General features: G+C 37.3%; 1 protein-coding gene across 1 annotated transcript in view; it reads right to left on the bottom strand.

Annotated features, from left to right (window-relative positions):
* The window catches only part of banp (BTG3 associated nuclear protein), a 209,829-nt gene that overhangs the window by 112,266 nt on the left and 75,545 nt on the right, over positions 1-22,018 (bottom strand). Inside the window, 1 exon segment of the mRNA NM_203864.1 lies at positions 657-824. Within this exon segment, the coding sequence (NP_989195.1) occupies positions 657-824 (168 nt within the window).

Raw genomic sequence — 22,018 nt, 5'->3', positions numbered from 1 at the left:
CAGCTAGTCATCAATAAAACACTGAAAACGTAGCAATTGGTAAAACCGATGTTTATTACCTATTCTACCCTGGTCTTCTATATTATATCATTACTATCTAATCAGAACATAAGGGAGGTGTTGTGGTGAAATATACAGTTTCCTGTACCAATTATAATAATGGTTACATTTTTACTGCTCTATGGCGTTAAAATTCCCTATCCCTGTTGCAGGAATAGTCTTATAAACCGGAATGAAAAAAAGACTTAATTGTAAAAAAAATTGTAAAAATATTAAAAGTCAGATTTATGCGAGTTTAAAGCTTAATACATAAAAACTCACCCATGTTCTGTTCATTCCATGTGATTTTTTGAAGTGTATTTATCAATGGGTGAAAGTTAGAATTCACCATTTCATAAATACTCTTCTTAAAAATCCCATAGGAATAACAAGAATGTGGGTGAACCCTAAGCAAAACATAGCCCACACCTACACAACAAGTAGGATCATATTCATACATTTCTACAAAACCACAAAAAAATAAAAATATTCTTGTTAATTTTGGTATTTCAAAGCTCTCAAAGTGAATGCATAAAAATGTCAAACGCTATAATGAGAAATGAAAGGCCTGCATATCAGTAATGGAATATTCTATACAAAAGAGAGAAAAAAAATACCTGTGGTGCTATATGACGAGGAAGAGGGTGTTCTCCGTGAAAAGCTTTTTACTGCAAGACTCTGACCTCTCTGTTTTCTACGCCAGGCAGTCCGGCATTTTGAATCAATGCTCTGCTTGATTCTATACCAGTCAGACTCTGTGATTCTAAACTTATGGAATAGATGACCTGTAGAGCAAAGAAATAAGAAATTATTAAATTATACAGAATATCTCTATACAGGATCCCTGAAAATCTAGCTTACAAGTTAAACATCTGTGAGAAATAATTGTAAAATGTATAAAACGTATTTTTAAAATGTTTTTTTGGTTTCCAGAATCCACAATCATTGAGTTTAGCACTGAATATACATTTTTTTCATAATTTACAACCATAGCCCCCCCGAGAAAAGTAAAACCAAGGTTCAGTTTGTATTGTTAACAATACTGTGTTAAAAACCATTCATGAAGCATTAAAAATGATTTACAGCACAGACCGTGTTGTGCTACAGCACACATTTTCTTGAACTTTAAGTTTTTATAGACATACAGTACATTATCAGACTGATAGAGAACTACTGCTCTAAAACCTGTTTCTGGAGGCTTTGCATATTTGAACCCTTTACATATTCATAGGCTACCAAAAATAACTAACTATAAAAAAGTAGATTTTACTCGTCCTTCTATTTTATTCAAAATCTTTCCAAATACTTCCCTGCAAAGGAAATCAGATGTTAACGTATGATGCACTCTTAAAAAAAAGAAACTAACCCCAGACACCTTTTTTTACATCTATCCTAACATTGTCTCTGCATGCTATTTATAATTTTGCCTTAAAAGTATTTGCTTTTACATTATCTATACCCATGTTTCTTTATGAGGGGGCTGCCATATTTGTGCAGCAGTAGTCCATTATTTAAATAAATGTCAAGTTATAAAATTTTTGCACTTTTAGGACAATTCCTATAGAGTAGTTTTTGTATATTCTGGTCAACACTTTGACAAAAGCATGACATTTTCACACAATTTTCATCCCAAAAATTAAGACTCCTCTCTTATTCACTAAAGTACATCAGCAGTCAGAATGGGTTATTCCAAAGAGTTGCTTACCTAGTGTTTAACTGGCTACTATTGGCTGTATGAATAAAGAGATAGTCCAAAAAAGCAGAGTAGTAAAGAAGTCCTGTTTAAGAGGGACAAGGGATTTATCTGATATACATTTTTTTTACATGGGTCTTAAACATATACTTTCCTTTTGCAACACATAAAACAATCTGTTATGTTACTTACTCTCTCACAATACCCACTCAGGATCCATTCACTATGCTTTTACCTTTTGAATGATTTTTATCTGCATCCATATTCGTAATTGTATATAATTCCATACATTTTTTCTGTGATAGTTAATTAAAATGGTGATGCTCTGGACTTACCACCAAACAGTAACAATAAAACTTTTTAAATATCTAAAGGGTTTGTGCCAACTCCCAAGATGGTGATATACACAACTAAAAACTGAAATGTGTAAATCCTATCAAAAAAGTAAAGACACTTGCGTATGATGAGGTAAAGTTTTTGGAGACCATTAATGCTAGTTGGACAGTGTCAAGGTAACTCTCTGCCAAAGATTTCAGAACCAAAACTTGCCACAGGCCTTTTATTAAAAGGGTAAAGTAATTATGTTACCCCAAATCCCTTTAGGATAGTAAATACACGAGAAGAGCTTAAGAAGCTGTAATGTAGATCACAACAAAAAATGTAAATACTTTATGGACCATAACATTTCAGGATTAGCTGTGCATGTTTCAGCTCTTAACTGCTCCTTTTTGCCATGGATAATTGATCAAATATTTTATTTGCACACCACATCATCTTCTGTTACAATCCCATAATGGCCCATAATTATCATTACGTTTCCAGCAATGAAATCATAAGATCCATCAGAGCTGATTCTAACTTTATATTATAAGAAACAGGCTTTTTGCATTATGATTTTACACACTCTACAAGCATAATAGCTGAAATCTTAGTCAACAGTCAAGTGCCCAGTCTCTGAAAACAAAACAAATACAGTTCTCATCTAATCAAGATATATGTACAGCCAACCAAATTGTGGGCCAACAGTTTCCTATTGTAACTTAAGGCAAGCTCTCATTTTTATTAACCCTTTTCTTGTACTTGTATCTATCTATTCATGCCAAATGTTAACATATGCTTACATTTTAATGGAGTACAGTAAAGGTTTATTTTGCTTTGTTGTACATTATATCATCATCATCTTTGGAAATTTCAGCAGCTACACTTCAGAGAGCAGAGCTTGTCTCTCGCCCCCATCAAATCATTAAGAACAGAATCCAAAATCTATACTTCTTTGTACTGACAGACATAGTCTAATGTTGTTCTTTCTAAGTTACCCTGGATCTATTCCAAAACACAGTGAGAAAAGCCACCCGAGCCTGGGAAAGAAACATCTTATTTAAATAGGCGCAAGTGTTAGAATACAAGGCTCATACATGGAAAAATTTCCTTCATTAGCTTATGGATGGCTACTATAGGTTTTGAAAAGAATGACTGGAACAACATTTAAAATAAGGAAGACTAGATGGCATTACAAACCTTGTAAGGCCTCATCAGATGATAAAAAGCAACAGCTCCGGTACAGGTTACGCACAAGTCACAAGTTCCTGATCAATTTAGTTTTGGTTGCATACTCAAGCGTAATGCATATGTGGCACCTTTTATTGGCACATTTTGGCACACACTTAATATCAACAGAACACAGTGTCTGACATAAGCCTAAATCAATTGTGCACCATCTGTAAATCTTATTGTGAACTAGATTGCTGGGTCAAATAGATAAACAAAATGTAGTAGGTGGCAATTCTGGCCTCACGTCTAGCAAAACTGTTCCCAAATATAAATTTCACAAATAAAACACAAATTGTGACTTGGTTGGAATTTTTCCACAATTCATGACATATTCACAGTAGCGCTTGACCGGGATTCTTAATAAATATGCTCCTATGAATTCTCTGAAGTGTACCTTATAACCTAAAGGTTAAAGTATTCCAGAAGTAAGACAGCTGTCCACATCTTGTTATGCTCTAAGAAAGTCATAAAGTAGTTCAGTTTGTATTTATATAGACTACCATTCTTGTTTAATATTATTTATAGTAATTTAAAATGCTCCATAGGAAGAAAAACAGACTATGAGACCAATGCCTCAGTCCGGTGACACTTTTCCCAAAAATGCAATAGATGTGCTAGGTTATGATAAATCAGACAAGATGTTTATGAGATGTAAGCAGTGTTAGAGGTGTATTTTAACTTTATTTTACAATGGAAAAATCTAACTTTTATGGCATTGAAGATGGTTCTTGACAAAGTGTTTCCCTTTTAATCTTCACAGGATAAATAAATTGTTTGTAACAGAACTATAAAGTAAAAAAGAGAGTTTATAAAGAGGATAACATTTTTAATCCAAGTTTAACATCCATAATTTTACAGCTGAGTTACATCTCTCAAACAAACAGAATACAAATGTCTGCTGGAAATAAAGGAATAAAAATGTGCATAATAATGGAAAATGTAACTTTGCTGCTTTTGGCTCTGGAACTCTTTGGCAAAACATCTACCGTTACATGCTTTGTGGATGTCAAACTTTAGGGCCATGCTTCCCAGAATCACCTCTGAGGCCCTGCCCTGTAAATTTTTGCTCTAGGATTTTTAAAATGTATGGGGGAAAAAGACCCTCCCACAACTCCCTTATGGTCCATTAAAAATGTTGTACAAAACACAAACAATACTAGCTATTAAATCTAAAAATAATATAGGAAAGAATAAGGAAAGAAGACTCTCTTTCTCTCACTATTTCATGAATTCACCCTATTTTGGACGCACACTCCCACATAAAGAGGATTAAAAAGGAGTGCACATAAAATATAAAGTTCTTTGCATATTAAACGCAACTCCTATACAACAAATATGCTTATATGCTTATTAAGCAGAATAAGGAGAGTTTGGGTCTAGTGGAGGCACACTTAGCACTAGTCCTGTGTTGTGCCAAACTTTTTCTATACTTGACTTTTTCATGCGCCCAGGCATTTGTACCTTTAAGATGAGTGTGCACTACTTTATTTTATTATATTTGGATGAGGGGGTGTCCGCTTGTAGACAGGCATTGATCAACGGACATAAGGGTGCCCCACCTGTTGACTTTTTGATTTCCTTGTTATATCTTGTTTTGACATGTAACTATTTTAGGTTTGAGCAGACCTTCTTTCTACAAAAGACTGGCACGGCGATGGGCTCCAATGTGGCCCCCTCATACGCAAATTTATATATGGATTCATTTGAGTGTAATTATATTTTCTCTAAATATGCAGATAATTTACACTTATACCTTAGATATATCGATGATATTTTTATTATTTGGCGTGGGGACCACATTGGAGTCGAGTCGTTTGTTGCCAACCTGAATGCCCTGCCTACTCCAGTGAAATTCACTCTCAATTATAGTGCGGAAACTATTGACTTTTTAGATGTCAGGATTTTCCGTTCTTCTAATGGTATTGGGACTACACTATTCCGCAAAGATACAGATAGGAACACTGTTCTTCATGCACATAGTTTCCATCCACCGGCTGTGATTAGGTCCATTCCCTACACGCAATTTTTGAGAGTGTTCAGGATTAACACTAACTTTGCAACTGCATTACAGCAAGCCAATGAAATGCGTGATCGTTTTATTGAGAGGGGCTATGCCCCGGAATTTTTGAATACTGAGTTGGAGAAAGCAAAGATGAACATCTTGAGTGGACACTCGAGGACCAAACAGATGGACTTTCACACAGACCGTATGGTTTTTGTAAGTGATTTTAGTCCTGCAAGTCAAGAGGTTAATGTGACAATTAAGAAGAATTGGTCTATTCTACAATTAGACTCCGGTCTACCATTTACTCAAATGCCACCTCCCGTATGTGCTTACCGACGGGGGCGTTCCCTGAGAAACATGTTAATGATAACCGATTTGGAACCTGAGAAGCCAGCAATATGGCTGAGGACAGGTAAATTGGGATGTTATAGATGTGGCAACTGTAAGACCTGTAGATGCTTGATTACGGGGACCATGTTTGCCCACCCGCACACGGGGAAAAAATATTCGATACGATACAGGTTGAGTTGCACATCTGAATATGTCATATATTGCATTATGTGCCCCTGTGGCCTCTATTATATAGGGAAATGTATCACCACGTTCCGATTACGGATGAATAATCATAGATCTGTTATCCGCTCTGCCTTGACGTCAGGTAATTCTGACAGTCCATTGGCGAGACATTTTGTGCAACAGAAACACTGAGTGCCAATGCTGAGAGCCATGTTGATAGACCATATTCCCCCTTTGTTACGTGGGGGGGATAGATCTAAACTTCTTCTACAGAGAGAGGCTCAGTGGATTCGCAGACTAGATACCATTGCCCCAAGGGGTTTAAATGAGTTATTTTCACTCTCCTGTTTTTTGTGAAGTAACCCAGTGGACTATGGACTTTAATATGATTGAACAGTATATGCTACAAGACACCTACAACTCCTGTTCTGTGATATCCCCATGATTTTCCTTATATATTTTCAGCCAGTTGTGGTTTTGGACTATGTTGGCCTCTAGTTATATTGTACAAGCGAGACCTAATCTCTAATACAATCTATTATACAAGAGGGGTCATAGAATATTTGCAAACAGGTTGGGATGACCTAATGCTTTGGCCATATCTTTGGTCTCTATAGACTAATATGAACTTATTTGGCCCCATCGGATGAATTTTTTACATCTAAGATCGCTTATACACAAAGTCCTATAAGAGTTGGGACCTTCCTGCTATAGATACGTTTAGGTGAATTTATACCTTGTATGGTGACACTATGAGTGCTAACACTACTAATACATGTATTTTGATCCAAAAGTAATATTTTTACTTTGAAAATACGGATTTCCTTTGTTTTTATGTACATGATTTTAATGTTATGATATTTGGAGTTTTTTCCATCGCACTATGATGTCACTTTATTCTATGGCACTTTGCACTAAGTCACTTTCAAATATGCCACTCGTTTCCGATGTGACATTTTTTGAGATTCTCTCTGAATAAGTAATTTAGATGTTTTGGCACTGATTTTTATATTTTTTATTATGAAATCTTGATACTCAGTTAACTGTATGTCTTTTATAATTTTAGGTCCCTGATGGGACATAATCATTACAATAATAGGCACAAGATGCTGTATAAACTCAACGCATCAAATTGGGTGACTTTATGCACTTGATAGGGTAGATATACTGTCACAGTCTTAGTAATGATGTTTTAGTTTTAAATCTTATATGTGCACATAAGGGGTTAACTGAGTCTAATGTCATGTGTACACCGATTGGATCATGTTAGTATTTAACTATGCACCTCACTTCCTTAACACTGTCCTGATGACGATCCGGCATGGATCGAAACGCGTAGACATTTGGGTCTAAATAAACTTTTTTGTCTTTTATTTTTTCTTGGAGTGCTTTCTGCGAGACTTATATATATATATAATACAAAGATTGTTCAAATCGCAAAACGGCAGCATACTGCATGGAACTTATAGTTTTGCACAATTTAGTGTCATCAGCAAAAATAGAAACAGTACTGTCTATGCCCACCTCCAGGTCATTAATAAACAAGTTAAAAAGCAAAGGACCAAGCACTGACCCCTGCGGTACTCCGCTAACCACACTGGTCCAATTAGAAAACGTTCCATTTACCACCACTCTTTGTAATTAATCCTTCAGCCAGTTCTCTGTCCATTTACAAATATTCTGTTCTAGACCAATATTTCTCAATTTGATCATTAACCTTCTGTGAGGTACTGTATCAAACACTTTAGCAAAGTCCAAGTAGATGACATCAACTGCCATTCCAGCATCGAGGTTCCTGCTCAGCTCCTCATAAGGCGACTAAATTAGTCTGGCAAGATCTGTTACGCATAAAACCATGCTGGCACAAACTTATAGTATTGTGAACTGCAATGTATTCAAGTACCCTATCCCTTATTAACCCTTCCAAAAGTTTTCCTACTACTGATGTCAGACTAACAGGTCTATAGTTTTCAGGCTGAGAACGGGAATCCCTTTTTAAATAACGGCACCACATTAGCAATCCGCCAGTCTTTCGGCACCATGCCTGACCTCAACGAATCCTGAAAAATTATGTGAAGAGGCTTGGCAATCACAGCGCTCAGCTCATTAAATACCCTGGGATGAATCCCATCCGGTCCTGGACCTTTATTTACCTTTACATGTTCAAGTCTCTTTTGAATTTCCTCCCGAGTGACCCATGCGTCAGTAGCTAAATTACTAGAACTGGGCATATTAAAAGGGAAGCCTTCATTAGCTGGCTACTCAGATGTATAGACAGATGAAAAATAAGAGTTCAAAATTTCTGCTTTTTCCCCGTTCTCATCAACCAACTTACCCCCCCATGAAAATAAGGTTCCCACCCCTTCTTGCTTCATTTTTTTTACTATTCACATAATTAAAAATAATTTTGGATTCTTTTTACTCTAGCTGCAATATCCATTTCCATCTCTATTTTAGCTTGCATGATAGCTTTTCTGCATGCTTTATTTGCTTCCTTGTACCTGATGAAAGTTTCTGCTGTCCCAGCTAACTTGAATGCTTTAAAAGCATGTTTTTTCTTACCAACCATGACAGTAACACTTTTATTCAGTTATAAAGGTTTTGCTTTGCGATGCCTCTCCTTGCTTACAAGGGGAATTTACTGTTGTGTATACCTGCAAAGCAATGTTTTAAAGATGTTCCATTTTCCTTGTGTGTCTAACCCCATGAAAAGCCTTTCCCAGTTGACACATTGCAGAGATGCCCTTATACTGGCAAAGTCTGCACGTCTAAAATTGAGCGTTTTAGTTACTCCCTTATAGAGCTGTCTCTGCAGCATTATCTCAAAGGAGACCATGTTGTGATCACTGTTCCCCAAATGCACACCCACACAAATGTTAGAGATGAGTTCAGTATTATTAGTTATTACCAGGTCCAAAATAGAGTCATTCCTAGTAGGTTCTTGAATCGCCTGAAATAAAAAGTTGTCATTTAGCATATTTACAAACCTACTAGCTTTTTCTGACTTAGCCACCCCATTAGTCCAGTCAATTTCCGGATAATTAAAGTCTCCCATAATAACAACTTGACCCAGTTGTGAAGCCTCCTCCATTTGCGGGAGCATAGCTGGGTCTCATCCCCCTCATCTATACGGGGTGGTTTATAGCATACACCAATGATCATTTTCTTTGTGACCTTCAGCCCTACTGAAATTTCTACCCAAAGAGATTTGACGTTTTCATTGGTAATGTCTTTATTACATGGCTTTAAATCTGACTTTACATAAAGACAAACCCCTCCACCCTTTTTAATCTCTCTGTCCCTCCTAAAAAGTGTATAACCATTTAAATTCACGGCCCAGTCACATTTTTCATCCCACCAGGTCTCAGTGATACCAGTTAAATCATAATTTTCAATACATGCAATAGCCTGCAGCTAACGGAGAGTTAGAGCTAAGGCAAATATTAGCCTGTTTTCCTTGTAACGGAAGCTCCTTATCTGATAAACTATATGCTCCCCTCACTCCTCCCCCACAACTCTTTGCTAGTCCCACTGCCCCGTCTACACTAGCTTTCCTATAGCACTCTAGCTCACCCACCCCCCCTTGTCTAGTTTAAACACTCCTCCAGCCTCTTAACCATTCTCTCCCCTAGCACAGCGGTCCGCCTTCCATTGAGGTGCAATCCGTCACGGCTGTATAGTTGGTACCCCAAAGAAAAGTCAGCCCAGTGGTCTAGGAACCCAAGCCCTTCCTTCCTACACCAAGACTTTAGCCACGCATTTAGCTCCCTAAGCTTGCACGTGGCACCAGCAAAAGTTCAGAAAAAATGACATTGGGGGACCTTTCCTTAATCTTAGAGCCTAGATCCCTGAACTCACTCTTTAAGGTCATCCACCTACCGTTCATTTTGTCGTTAGTACCGATATTTACCATGACAGCTGGGTCATGCCCAGCCCCTCCCAATAATTTATCAACCCAATCAACCACATGCCGAACCCTGGCACCAGGAAGGCAGCAACCTGTTCGGTTGAAGCGATCAGCTCGACAGATTACCCTGTCCACTTTCCTAATGATTGAATCTCCTATACCCACCATCTGTTTAGTCCTAGTTCTGCTCTCCTCCCCACCACTACTAGAGAAACTGTTCTTCCGGCTGTTAGAGAGATCAGCCACATCTAGAACCGCCAGTGCAAAGTTCACACTCCCATCTTCTTCACATAATCTGACAAATCTGTTGGGATGCCCAAACCCTGGAGCAGCCTCCCTTTTCCCCACACTAAATTGTCTAACTGTCACCCAGCTTACGGTCACCCAGCTTACTGCCCTATCATCCTTTCCTTGCTCCCCTCCCTCCATACTATTGTATTTATATATCAAATATAAGGAAACCAGAGGTTTTTGGATGTTTTGGGTTCAAGCCCATCATTTACAGATTAGCTTTAGTTCTGGCGTTGTCATCATCATCACCACAAAATTATTAAAGGCACCATATGGTATTGTGTTCAAGGACTATACCTGAATTAACATTCACCAAAAATATACCCTAGAGGTACCAACCCAACAATTTAGGAAACTCTGGTCTAAAGGGCATACAAAATCAATGGCCAATAATTGAGCTAAAGAGTGGATCACATACTGGCCAAGTTTTCTCACTGATTTATCTGGACCTAATGAAGGAGTTTCCAAGCATCTGATTTTCGTTCCACTAGAGAACACAGGCTGCCTTCCCCTGTCATGGGATATTGAATTTTAGGTATTTTATGTAGGGAAAAAATTAAAAAGTTAAAGCTTTTGCAGTAAACCATAATATTTATAGTTCTTGGTCCTTGTATATTTTTCAATATAATGTTGAAAAACATTATGGATGAAAAAATGCCACATGAAAGCCGACAACAGTTGATTCATTAGAAGGATTAAAAGTGATATATTTTAAAAGAAATATGTTTCTCACACTAACATACTGGTATGTGCTTGAAATTAAAACTGAGAAAAATCCAGTATAAATAAAAGTTTTATAGTCAATTAGATAAGCTGATCCAAGCTGTAACATGAACCATATTATTCTGTTGACTCTAGCAATGAGTTCAATCTTTAATTTGGTTGAGAATCAAGCCTCTGAGTTTACACATATGCTTGTCACAAATAGGTCACGCAGTAACATATCAAATAACTAAGGACATCTGTAAATCATCATCATAAACATTTACAATTTTAGGCAATCTTGATCTTTTTCTGTGTACTTATTTGCCACCAAGAGAGATGCTGAGAGATACACTGAAATATCCCTTAGCTGTCTTTCAATGAGATATACTGTGATGCTTTTTGAACAGACAAATAACAAGCTGTTCCTGTAAGAAAGGTCTATTTAGAGATCTTTTACTCCAATATAAATGTGACATATCAACATATTTGTTAATGGTAAAAAAAAACTTGCATCCAACAAGTTGCTTTCTCAATTTAAAGTTAGCTTTTACTGCTATTTAAATGAAAGCACAAAGGTCTGAAATGGGAATTATTTTCTCCATCCTCAAAGATGACATTATGGCTTTATAGAATATCACCTCATGCATATAATCCAGCTACTAAAAAATCTTTTAGACTGGTGGCCCCTTCTCTCTTTGAAGAGAGAAATACCCACTCTGTAAAGCAGTTTTTCCACGCCCCCCCCCCCAAAAAAAAATAATCTCCAGCCCCTCCTCCCCCATCTTCACATCCTCTGCTGAATGTCTGGCAACTCTGGCAAGCAGAGAAGCAGCCCATATCTCTCTCACATGTGACATACATATTGAGGGCACCGAGTCATTCCTGCATGTGCAGTTCCACCTCTGTATAATCTGGAACAGCGCAAAATTGATTATCATAACAGAGGGACATTCTAAAAAGAGAGTAAAGAGTTCCACTTACTATGCATATGTTTCTAAGATAGTCTGGTATTAACATTACGAAACGCATTTAACTTATTAGCTTAATATTTTTGTATGTGCTGTACTGGATGTTTGTAAGTAGCCTGGACGCTATTTTTGAATATTATTTATATATTTCAATAAATTTAATGCACTATATTGGTTTTCATTTTTTATATGATGAATCTGGCATTTCATTGCGGAAATTAAGTATTCCCTTGTATTTTGGAAGCTACTGATGTCTTTTTTTTATCTATTTCAGTCTGGTGAGTAGGCTCCCAATATACTGCACTTTATCATCTTTTTGTGTGCTTTCTTGTAGCTTGCCTACTAATTCTGTCTCTCTGCTCCAAGCCTGATTTACTCCTGTCCTGTGTGCCACAGCTCCTACCCCGATTCAACTGTGTTGCAGAATTTAGTATTCTTCCCTTCCTCTGTCAATTTTTTTTCATATAAAGGGCCAACAATGCACAAAATTTTTAGTTGTTGAATTATATGCATGCAGTTGTCCCTCAATGGTGAAGGCAGTTTTTGTTAAATAGCAGCTGGGGGGCAACCACTAACATGGAAAAATATGTGATTATCCTATATCAGACCCTAGCAGGCCCTCCTGCTGTCTCTGAATAACTACTCCCTGGCCAATGTGCAGGCAGTTCTGCTATATGCTATTGGATCATGAGAAGAAATATGTGAGCAGACGGTCCTCTATCTGTCACAGAGCTACAACTTTTTTTTTTTTTTCTTTACAAAAACAAAATTAAGGACAGACCAAGCATCAAAATCTTTAAGCTTGAAAGATAATTGATAGTCTTGCCCGTCTGGTGCAGAATACTGGAACACTAAAATAAACTAGAGCTGCTGCTGTACTGTGATGTAGCTTTTCTATCCTCAGCTTCAAAAACCAAGAAACGTATTTGTAGTTTATTTCAGCCCAAGAGGGCCTGAATATAAAATCTAAGATGTCCATACTTACTCTAAGATGACCATACTTTTAGGATTAGCCAGCTCTGCCAGCCTGCAATTAAATATCATACTGTCCTTTCAATTTACTTGTTCATTTAGAGTTAATGCTCAATAACATTTTTCATATAAAATATATTTTTTAAAAGTACCAGTATGGCTTTATTTAAAAAGCCCAATGACTTGTTAGTTATATATTGCTAGTGATCTAAAAAACTACAGCACAATCTATAGCTGCCAAAAAAAAGTGTAGAAACGCAAAGCATGATCCACATCACCCATCTTGTGCTGTTCATTATTTCCACAGTCTATATCAAGCAAACCAAATATCAGGGCCAAGGCCAATTCCAATTCTCTGCAGAAGCCAAAGTGCACAGACTCTCGCTGAAGCCATAAAACTGGGTGTGGCCCTAATGAATTGTTAAGCCACTGCCAGCATTACCAAATTTAATGTGCAGTTTCCTTGACAGAGAGTTGTATGCCTTAATTTCTGTCTGGTGGCAAATAGGTCTTATTGTGCAGATATTACTGATATTTCTAAAGAAGAAAACAGAGAAACAGTTGTGAAAACAACAAAATAAAACAATATGGATATTGCTTTTTGTATTACTGTAGGGTTCAATTTTTGCTACTATTGGCTGAAGTCAACAACTGGAGTGCTAATGTACTAAGATGTGCTAAATTGCACAAGTGCAGTATCATAGCAGCCAGTTAGTAAGTAGTTTTCATCAGTCTACTATTAGAAAATGACAGCAATAATCTGACTTTTTGCACTAACGCACTTTAGCACATTTCTTAGAAGATTAACCCTCATATGCCCCGCAAGTGACAAACCCTAATCAACAGTATACTATACACGTTCATTTTAATTTACAGCTTTAATATTTTCAGGATGTCTCATTCTGTTTTACTACTGTTTTAAACAGGCATCTTTGATGTTCTTCATGTTCCAGCAGATTTTTCTCTACTGAAGCATGGGTCCTGTCCAGACCCATTTGGCAGGTAGTAAATAATTTATGTGGTGAAAAAGTTAAAGAATTTCTGTGCCTTATGCGCATCTTACTGAGCAACTGTAAATAAAAAAAAAATATTTTTGGAGACATATTTACTTTAATTTATTTGTCCATAGCCTGATTAGAAGACAAGCACAGTATATATTTTACATGAAACACCTTTACACGAGCAAATTTAAGAAAAAATAAATAAAATTAACTACCAGGAGATTCAAATTCTGGTGCTATCCAATTTTTTTTCCATGTGGAGAGCTGATTATCTGCTAGAGCGAGATATTTACTTGCCAGATCCTTTTGGAATGATTATGTGATACAGAAATTTAATGGAAGTCTCATGCAGGTTGGAGTGCCATAAAAACCTGGGCCTTCAACAGGCCTGTATTCAAGTCCCCAGATTATTCTAGGTCTGAGTTCTGCCAACTGGTCATCTTCCTTGCACTCTTAGAATTTAAAGTGATAGTGATGTTACACTTTACATACAAATATGTCTCAGTATATTTCCTATTTAGTCCAAAATGTTTTACACAAAATAAAATTTCCACTGCTATGCTGCTCTAATGACAGATTACAGGAGGTCCGGCTATTCGTAAAAAGTATATATATCTGTCAAGTATAATTAAGGATAGGAAGTATTTTAATAAGCATTTGAAAAAAAAAAGTTATAACTAAAAGAAACAGGCACAATGTTTGTTTTTGTGTTGCTTCACCCTGATTTTCAGTCCTGTATGGGCTACCCTCACCCCACTTGCAAGGAAACATCAGGCTACTTTGGAAAGATGAAGCAGGGGGTATGTTTACCAACCAGCGATTTCAATGTTAGCTGGTGGGAAAGCATTTACAGAAGATTAGTTGCTTGCAGTAGAGATTTATTGTGGGCGACTAATCTAGCATGCCATGAGCCTACTGGAGAATATTCCAGACAATAAAAGTGATAAAGATATTGGAACTGATCTTGAAGTTTTGTGACCAGTATGAAATCACTTGACCTGCACTCATGGGCTTGTTACTGGCCTACTGAGTGACCCTTTTATAATTTCTCTTTTTTTTTTTTATATTATATTTTTATGTCAACTGCATATTCTGACATCAGAAAGTACCATCAATAACTTATAGTGACATGTACATAGCTTTACTATGAAACCTACTGTTACCTACCGCAGCACATATACCAGTTACTTAATGTGGAAGACATTTGCTTGATAATTGTTTCTATCAGCGTCTGTGAGGGGTTAGTTATCTGGAAAAGCATCTGTCTACATTTTCATGCAACTAATATCTAACAAGCACTGGTATAATCATTTTTTAGGAAACTGCAAAGTAAGTCTATAGGTGACTGTTTCAGGTGCAGGTGTAAGATCTATCTGGAATGTTTGGGACCTGAGGTTTTCTGGATAAGGTATCTTTCCGTAATTTGGATAACAATACCTTAAGTCTGTTAAAATCATTAAAGGAACAGTAACACCAAAAAATGAAAGTGTATAAAAGTAACTAAAATATAATGTGCTGTTGCCCTGCACTGGTAAAAGTTGTGTGTTTACTTCAGAAAGTCTACTATAATTTATATAAATAAGCTGCTATGTAGCCATGGAGGCAGCCATTCAAAGGAGAAAAGGCACAGGTACATAGCAGATAACAGATAAAACACTATTGTATTCTACAGAACTTATCTGTTATCTGCTATGTAACCTGTGCCTTTTCTCCTTTTTTCCAGCTTGAATGGCTGCCCCCGTGGCTACACAGCAGCTTATTATATAAATTATAGTAGTGTTATTGTAGCAAACACACCAGTTTTACCAGTGCAGGGCAACAGTGCATTATATTTTTATTACTTTAAAGCTCTTTCATTTTTTACTGTTACTGTTCCATTAAAATATTGAAACCCTACAGGATTGTTTTGCCACCAGTACAGATTCATGCAGCTTAGGATAAAGTACAAGGTAGTTTTTAATTATTGCAGAGACTCTATAGGAGATGGTGTTCATGTTTTTGGAACTTCTGGATAACGTGATTTTAGATAACAGATTCCATACCTGCACTTCAATGCAGTGGTTTTAAACCAAAACACAGCTTTTAAACCTCCCCAATGTATAGCTACCATAACTTTTACTCTATGTCTCACTGCTCACCTTGTCTATTACACACTGCACACAAACGTTGCTACTTATTTTGCAATGTTACTAGTGCATCCCCATTAACTGCTATATCAATGATACCAGCTTTCTTTTCATTGTCATCCATTTACTAATTCTAAAATTATGTTTTTGCACTGCAATTCATCTACTATTTTACTCTGCACTTGTGCACCCCCATACCATCTCAGATGATGGTTTTAGAACTGTGCACTGATAACAAGCTGGATGGCCCCTCAACTCTTTAGTACAACCACAAAAAAGCAAATGGCACTCAGGGCTGTAAACAAGGGAAAAACCCTTAAAATTTTTTTTTATTGCGGAGGTGAAACGTTGCACCTCCGCAATAAATTTTTTTTTAAGGGTTTTTCCCTTGTTTACAGCCCTGAGTGCCATTTGCTTTTTTGTGGTTGTACTATTTTTGGAGGGTGCCGATCCCTCCAGCAGTGTGCACCGGGCATATAAGTTTGGAGTGCCAGGGTGTGCGGATAAGGTCTCTGTGGTACAAAAACTTCCCTCAACTCTTTAGCCCAGAGGGTGCAGTATCCATGATTTCCAAAAATAAATTTCCAATTTTGACCACAGGACACTTTTTTAATTAATGATTATATTTGATTTCAATTTTGCATGGTAATTATTCTCCCAATTTTTATTTACATTTTATACAGCAGTGTTCCAACTTTTTTTTTTTTTTTTTTAAACAGTGTTGGTTTAAAGGATTGGATTAAAGCAGTGCTATCCAAGTGGCAGCTCATGGACCACCCCTCACCTGTCTGCCTGCTTTGATGGTTTACCTTTGTGTAAGCTTTAAATGGTATCAGTACTAAGATTAACAGGCCCCCTGCATGGTTCACACCTCAGATTCAGGCTGTAATTCCCCTGTATTGTTTAAACATGTAATCCCCTGTACTGTTCACACCTTTTAGTGTCTGCATTGTTCACGCCTAAGGCTCACCCACATTGTTCACTTCGTCATACCTCAGACTGTAGGAACAGTGCTAGCATTGTATCACTGTATGTACTGTGTATGGCACACATAGGCAGCATAGGGCAAACAGAGCATGGCACATACAGGCAGAGTATGGCACACACAGGCAGCAAAGGGCAGGCAGAGTACTGCCTGTGTGTGCCATACTCTGCCTGCCCAATGCTGTAGGAGGTGAACCTGGCAGAGGTTTGTTTTGGGAGTTGGTTAATAGTTGGAAATAGCCATTAAATGGTCCCAAAGGTGTGTCATTTTGTGCTGGGGGTTGCTGTGCTATCCACAGGGGAGGAGGAGACATATGGATTTAAGGGTGTGTCTTAATATGACATAATATAATTCTTCAAATATGAATGATGGTTAATATCCCCACAGTGAGCACCAACTCTTAGGGGTTTTGCTGCACTACCACCATTAGTGTGGGCTTGATCTTGTAATAACATGGATGTGGTTTGAAGTGGGTGCAGTTTAAAAAAAGGGAGTGGTCAAAACTGGCTTCCATTTGCGGCCCTCAACTATGTATTCTAGAGAAATTCAGGCCCTCGGCACTGCAGAAGTTGGACAGCACTGGTTTAAAGGATTATTGGATTGTTACTTGCAGACATAGTTGCAAAAACAGAAATGCTCTGTCTATGACCATTTTCTCAGAACTAAAATTTCACTAAAAGGGTACAAACTGCATTACATCTACTGAAATAAAACTACTTTTGGTTCCAATTTAAAAGAAACATTTGTGTTAAAATTGACATATTAAAAAACTACAAAGTACATACATACAGGTATGGGACCTATTATCCAGAATGCAAATGAGACCAAGGGTTTTCTAGATTATAAGGATCACTTTAAGTCTACTTAAAAATTAGAGAAGGAATGTCATTTTGGCATTTTACTGCCAATAGATTTGCTACATTAGTGCCACCTAGAACAATATATGCATTACTGTAAGTGCTTATGGCTGTATTTAAATTAGGGATGCACCTAACCCACTTTTTTTGGGTTTGGCCAAACCACGAACACACCCCGACAGATTCTGCCGAATTCCAAACCAAATCCAAATCTTAATTAGCATATGCTAATTATAATCAGGAAGGGTTAAAAATTCCCCTTACCATTTAACCCTTCCGAATGCTAATTTATGCTGATTAGGATTCTGTTCCGGTTTGGCCGGGACCGTGGTTTCTGTCAAAACCGAATCTTTCAAAAAAAGGCTGTATTCCGCGCTAATCCCAACCTAGGGATTCGATGCATCCCTAACATAAATAGACCTTTCTGATAAAGCTTACTTAGTTTTTACCTTTCCTTCTCCTTTAAATATTAAATAAACCCAATAAAACTGTTTTGTCTCCAACATCTTAGTTGTGATCAGGCACAAGTTATCTGAAAAACTTTGAATTACAGAAAGGCAGTCTCCTGTGAACATCATCCGAAACAAATAATTTAATTTCCCTTTTTCTCTGATATAATAAAACAGTACCTTGATCTCAATTTGAGGTGAGGAGATCCAAAGTATGGATGGATTCCTTATCAAGAAAACCCCAGGCCCTATACCTGTACCATTTTATTATTACTGAGAAAAAGGAAATAATTTAAACAGAAAACTGTTTAAAATTCTTGTATGTGATCTGACAAAATAGCTATCTGTCTCCTGTAGTCACATCTAGTTTTCCACTTCATCCCTTATTGGCCTCTTCCTGGCAGCCTTTTGCTTTTGGCCAGTCAAAATTCTGGAGCAGCTTCTGCCTGGTGGAACATCACAAACGACACCCTGCTATAATAACCACTCCTAAAAAAAAAGGTGGGACAAAATGGTAACAACATATGAGACAACTATGAGGCCAAGTAAGCAAAGCCAGGGTGTCACATCTGGAATTTGTTCTAAAAATCTTAATGCTAAACAAAAAAGGGGCTCACTATAGTGACACACAGTTCTAAGCATTTTGAAAAGACAAAACAAAGTGATTTGTAAGGAAAACTACAAAATAAACCTAAACTGCTAACCACTAATTAAACTGGAACTCACTGCTGGCAAAAGACAGGGTGACCTGCAGGAAAGCAACAAATGCTTTATTTCTTGTCAGGTTGGGTTATGACCAGTTGCTGATATATTATTCCTATAGCTTAGCTTTTGGGAAAGTGTTCCTAATAACTAAACACCACAGACTTCCATTCCAGAAACAGATTGATTTAGCAGGTTGATATTTTGTAGGAGATTCACTATAAAGTGCTGTGTGAACTTTTTTCCATATGTTCTAATTAATGAGTTTTCAAGGCTGTGTTTTTTCCTTAGATATCAATGGCTTGTATGTTCCCTGGCTTTCCTATACAGAGACCTTAATACTCCATAGGTGGCCAGTTCTGTTATCCCGTTTCACTTTTATTTTTAAGAGTGGGGACAAATGATTAATTTGTTTCCTGGTATTTGCATAGCTTTTCAGAGATTATACATCATTCACATCAGGCCCTGCCTCAGTGGAGTTTAAAATCTAGCATCTACCTGCCTGTATGTTTTTCAGGTGGGAAAAAACAGAGTACCTTGAGTAAACCTTATCCAGAGCATGGGGTTTTCTTTATTTTAAGTCTACAAAAAAATCATTAAAATATTGAATAAAATCAATAGCATTTTTTTTGCCTCCGATAGGGATTAATTATATTTTAGCTGGGATCAAGTGCAAGTTAATATTTGATTATAACAGAGAAAAGGCAAATTAATTTTAAAAATATGAGAAGAAATGTGACCCCTATGGAATCCTTCCGGACTGGCACTGAAAACCACTTTAAAAGAAATCGATTAATTCTTATATTGAAAAAGAAATCAAATGGTTCCAGCACCAAGGACATTATTATTTTTCAATTAATAACAGAAACAGGAAACTAAAAATCCCTGCATTTTCCTGAAGTTGTTTATCTATTCCCTGCTTAAAGTGCCTTATACACTACACATCGGCCTTACAGATGCACCCAATAGAAAGTGTTTCTCTCGTCTTTGTGAGTTAGCTCACAGATATAAACACACCATATGGTCAAATGTACACAGACACAATTTATGGGCAAAATTATACAGACATTTCTTTTAAATTTAAAAGCCCTAAGGTGGGTCTCTCACTGCCCTGTTGCTGTGAAAGCAATGACATCACAAGAACTATTTGTCTCGAGCATTTATTTAAGGCTGATATATCAAGAAAAGTCCATCATTATGTGTGTCATACTAAATGTCAGCTAAAGTGGTGTAAAGGTGACCACCATTTAACTCTGGAGCAGGGGTAATGTGTTCTTGGGAGTGATAAATTTCTCTTCACCATCTTGCAGTCTCACAGATAAGTTGGGGTTAAGCAGATGCCATGAAAACTCATCCTGCCTAAATCCATAATGGCTGGAGGTGTGAGTTAAGGAACTTGACTGGCATGCACAGAGACCTGACTGTAACCCAACTGAACACATGTGGAATGTTTTGAATGAGAGATGTGAGCCAGGACTGATTGGCCAACATCACTAATGCTCTTCCCAGAAGCCATCTCTGATGAGTAAAGTTGGTCATAGCAGCAAAGGGAAAACAAATTTCATATTTATATGAATATTCCTGTTAGGAATAGGAACTAACACAACTTAATGAAATCTTACTAAACACAGGCATATTACATTAATAGAGGCAGGAGAACTATAAAAATACCATCATAAATAAAGGTCATAAATAAATAGGGCCAACTGGAACCTAACAAAGAAATGTATTTAAATTCTGTGCTTATTATAAAGATCACTCATTTACACCATAGCTTGTAATTCATATTGTGATGATGACCCAAAACTTTTTTTTTTCTTTTTTGAATAGCCCCCTCTGCAAAAAAAAAAGTAATCTTGTCTTTTTTCACATAAGTAAAAAAAAAAAAAAAAACCACAGAGTCTGTAAACAAATAACAGCCAGTTCAACAACCACTTTCAAAAAGTGAATGTAAATAGCTTTAGAAAATAAGATTGTCTTGCTGTTGCATCTTGTCCTTTTCTTTGGAATTAGGCAATGGCACATGGGGAGATCTGTCTCCCCCACTTTAAAAACTCGCTACCACCGGCAACAAATTTCCCGAAAATGCCTTGCCCTTCACTAACATTGTAATCACTGCAAGTAAATGGCATTATTAGCAGTTTTTCGTTTAACTGCAAGAAAATTTGAAAGCAAGCATTAGCGGCGGTTCGGCCAAAGTTTTATCCTTGAGAGGCAAGTTCGGGTGACTTCGGGAAACTAAAGCAACACTTATGCCATCCCGCTGGCGATTTACATTCCTGCCATTTCAGGAAGATTAGTCGCCCACGGTAGCCCTTACAGTATCAAAAGCTTAACTTGATAAGGTGTTAAATAAAACTGGATAAATGTTTACAATATAGTTAGTTAGCCAAAAATGTTAATCCTGTAACAAAGCTTGAGTTAGTAGATGTCTAAGGTAATAGCCAGAACCCTACTTCATCCTTAGCTTCTCTCTAAGAAGAGGGGGGGGGGCACATGGGACATAACTTTAATTTAGTTTACTTTTTTACTCAGGATTAAAAGCTAACTTACTGAACAAATATTCCTTGTTGCAGGCGACTACTCTCCCCAATATGACAAGCCCCCAGCGAAAATGTAAATTGCCAGTGGGATGGCATACGCAGCAGCGCGATCGACAAAGTTGCCTCGATTTACGCAAATCGTGCCACGATTTACATTTTCGCCGCCGATATGTCATATCGGGGAGATTTGTCGCAGGCGACTAATCTCCCTCGTGTGCCAGAACCTTTATGTCCCATGTGCCCCCCCTCCCCTTCTACGCACTGACTGACCAACAGGTTAGAGAGATGCAATAGAGGAAGTAAAGTTCTAGCTATTACCTTACTCATCTATTTATAGATTACATTTTGGGCATAAAACCCTCTCTTTAAATTTAAAAGCCTATCTTTTTACCCAGTTTTATTTTTTAACTGAGCTGTTCCTTTAACTAGAGCCCCTGTATAGCAGCTGAACTGCTCATCCTATACCTGCAAGCCCTGGTGTCGGTGAGTACCGTATATACTCGAGAATAAGCCGATCCGAATATAAGCTGAGGTACCTAATTTTACCTAAGAAAACTGGAAAAACTTATTGACTCGAGTTTAAGCCTAGGCATCCATTTATTTTAACACACCTGCACACTAGCTTGTGTCCGAGTAGTAAGGGCAGAGTAGTAAGGGCAGCGCCGGATTACTTATCCAACCAGCCATCCATCTAAATGTTATCATTTT

The sequence above is a fragment of the Xenopus tropicalis genome, chromosome 4 (genome assembly GCF_000004195.4).
Source record: "Xenopus tropicalis strain Nigerian chromosome 4, UCB_Xtro_10.0, whole genome shotgun sequence".
Classification (NCBI taxonomy): domain Eukaryota; kingdom Metazoa; phylum Chordata; class Amphibia; order Anura; family Pipidae; genus Xenopus; species Xenopus tropicalis.
This window is presented reverse-complemented; position numbering and strand designations above follow the sequence as displayed.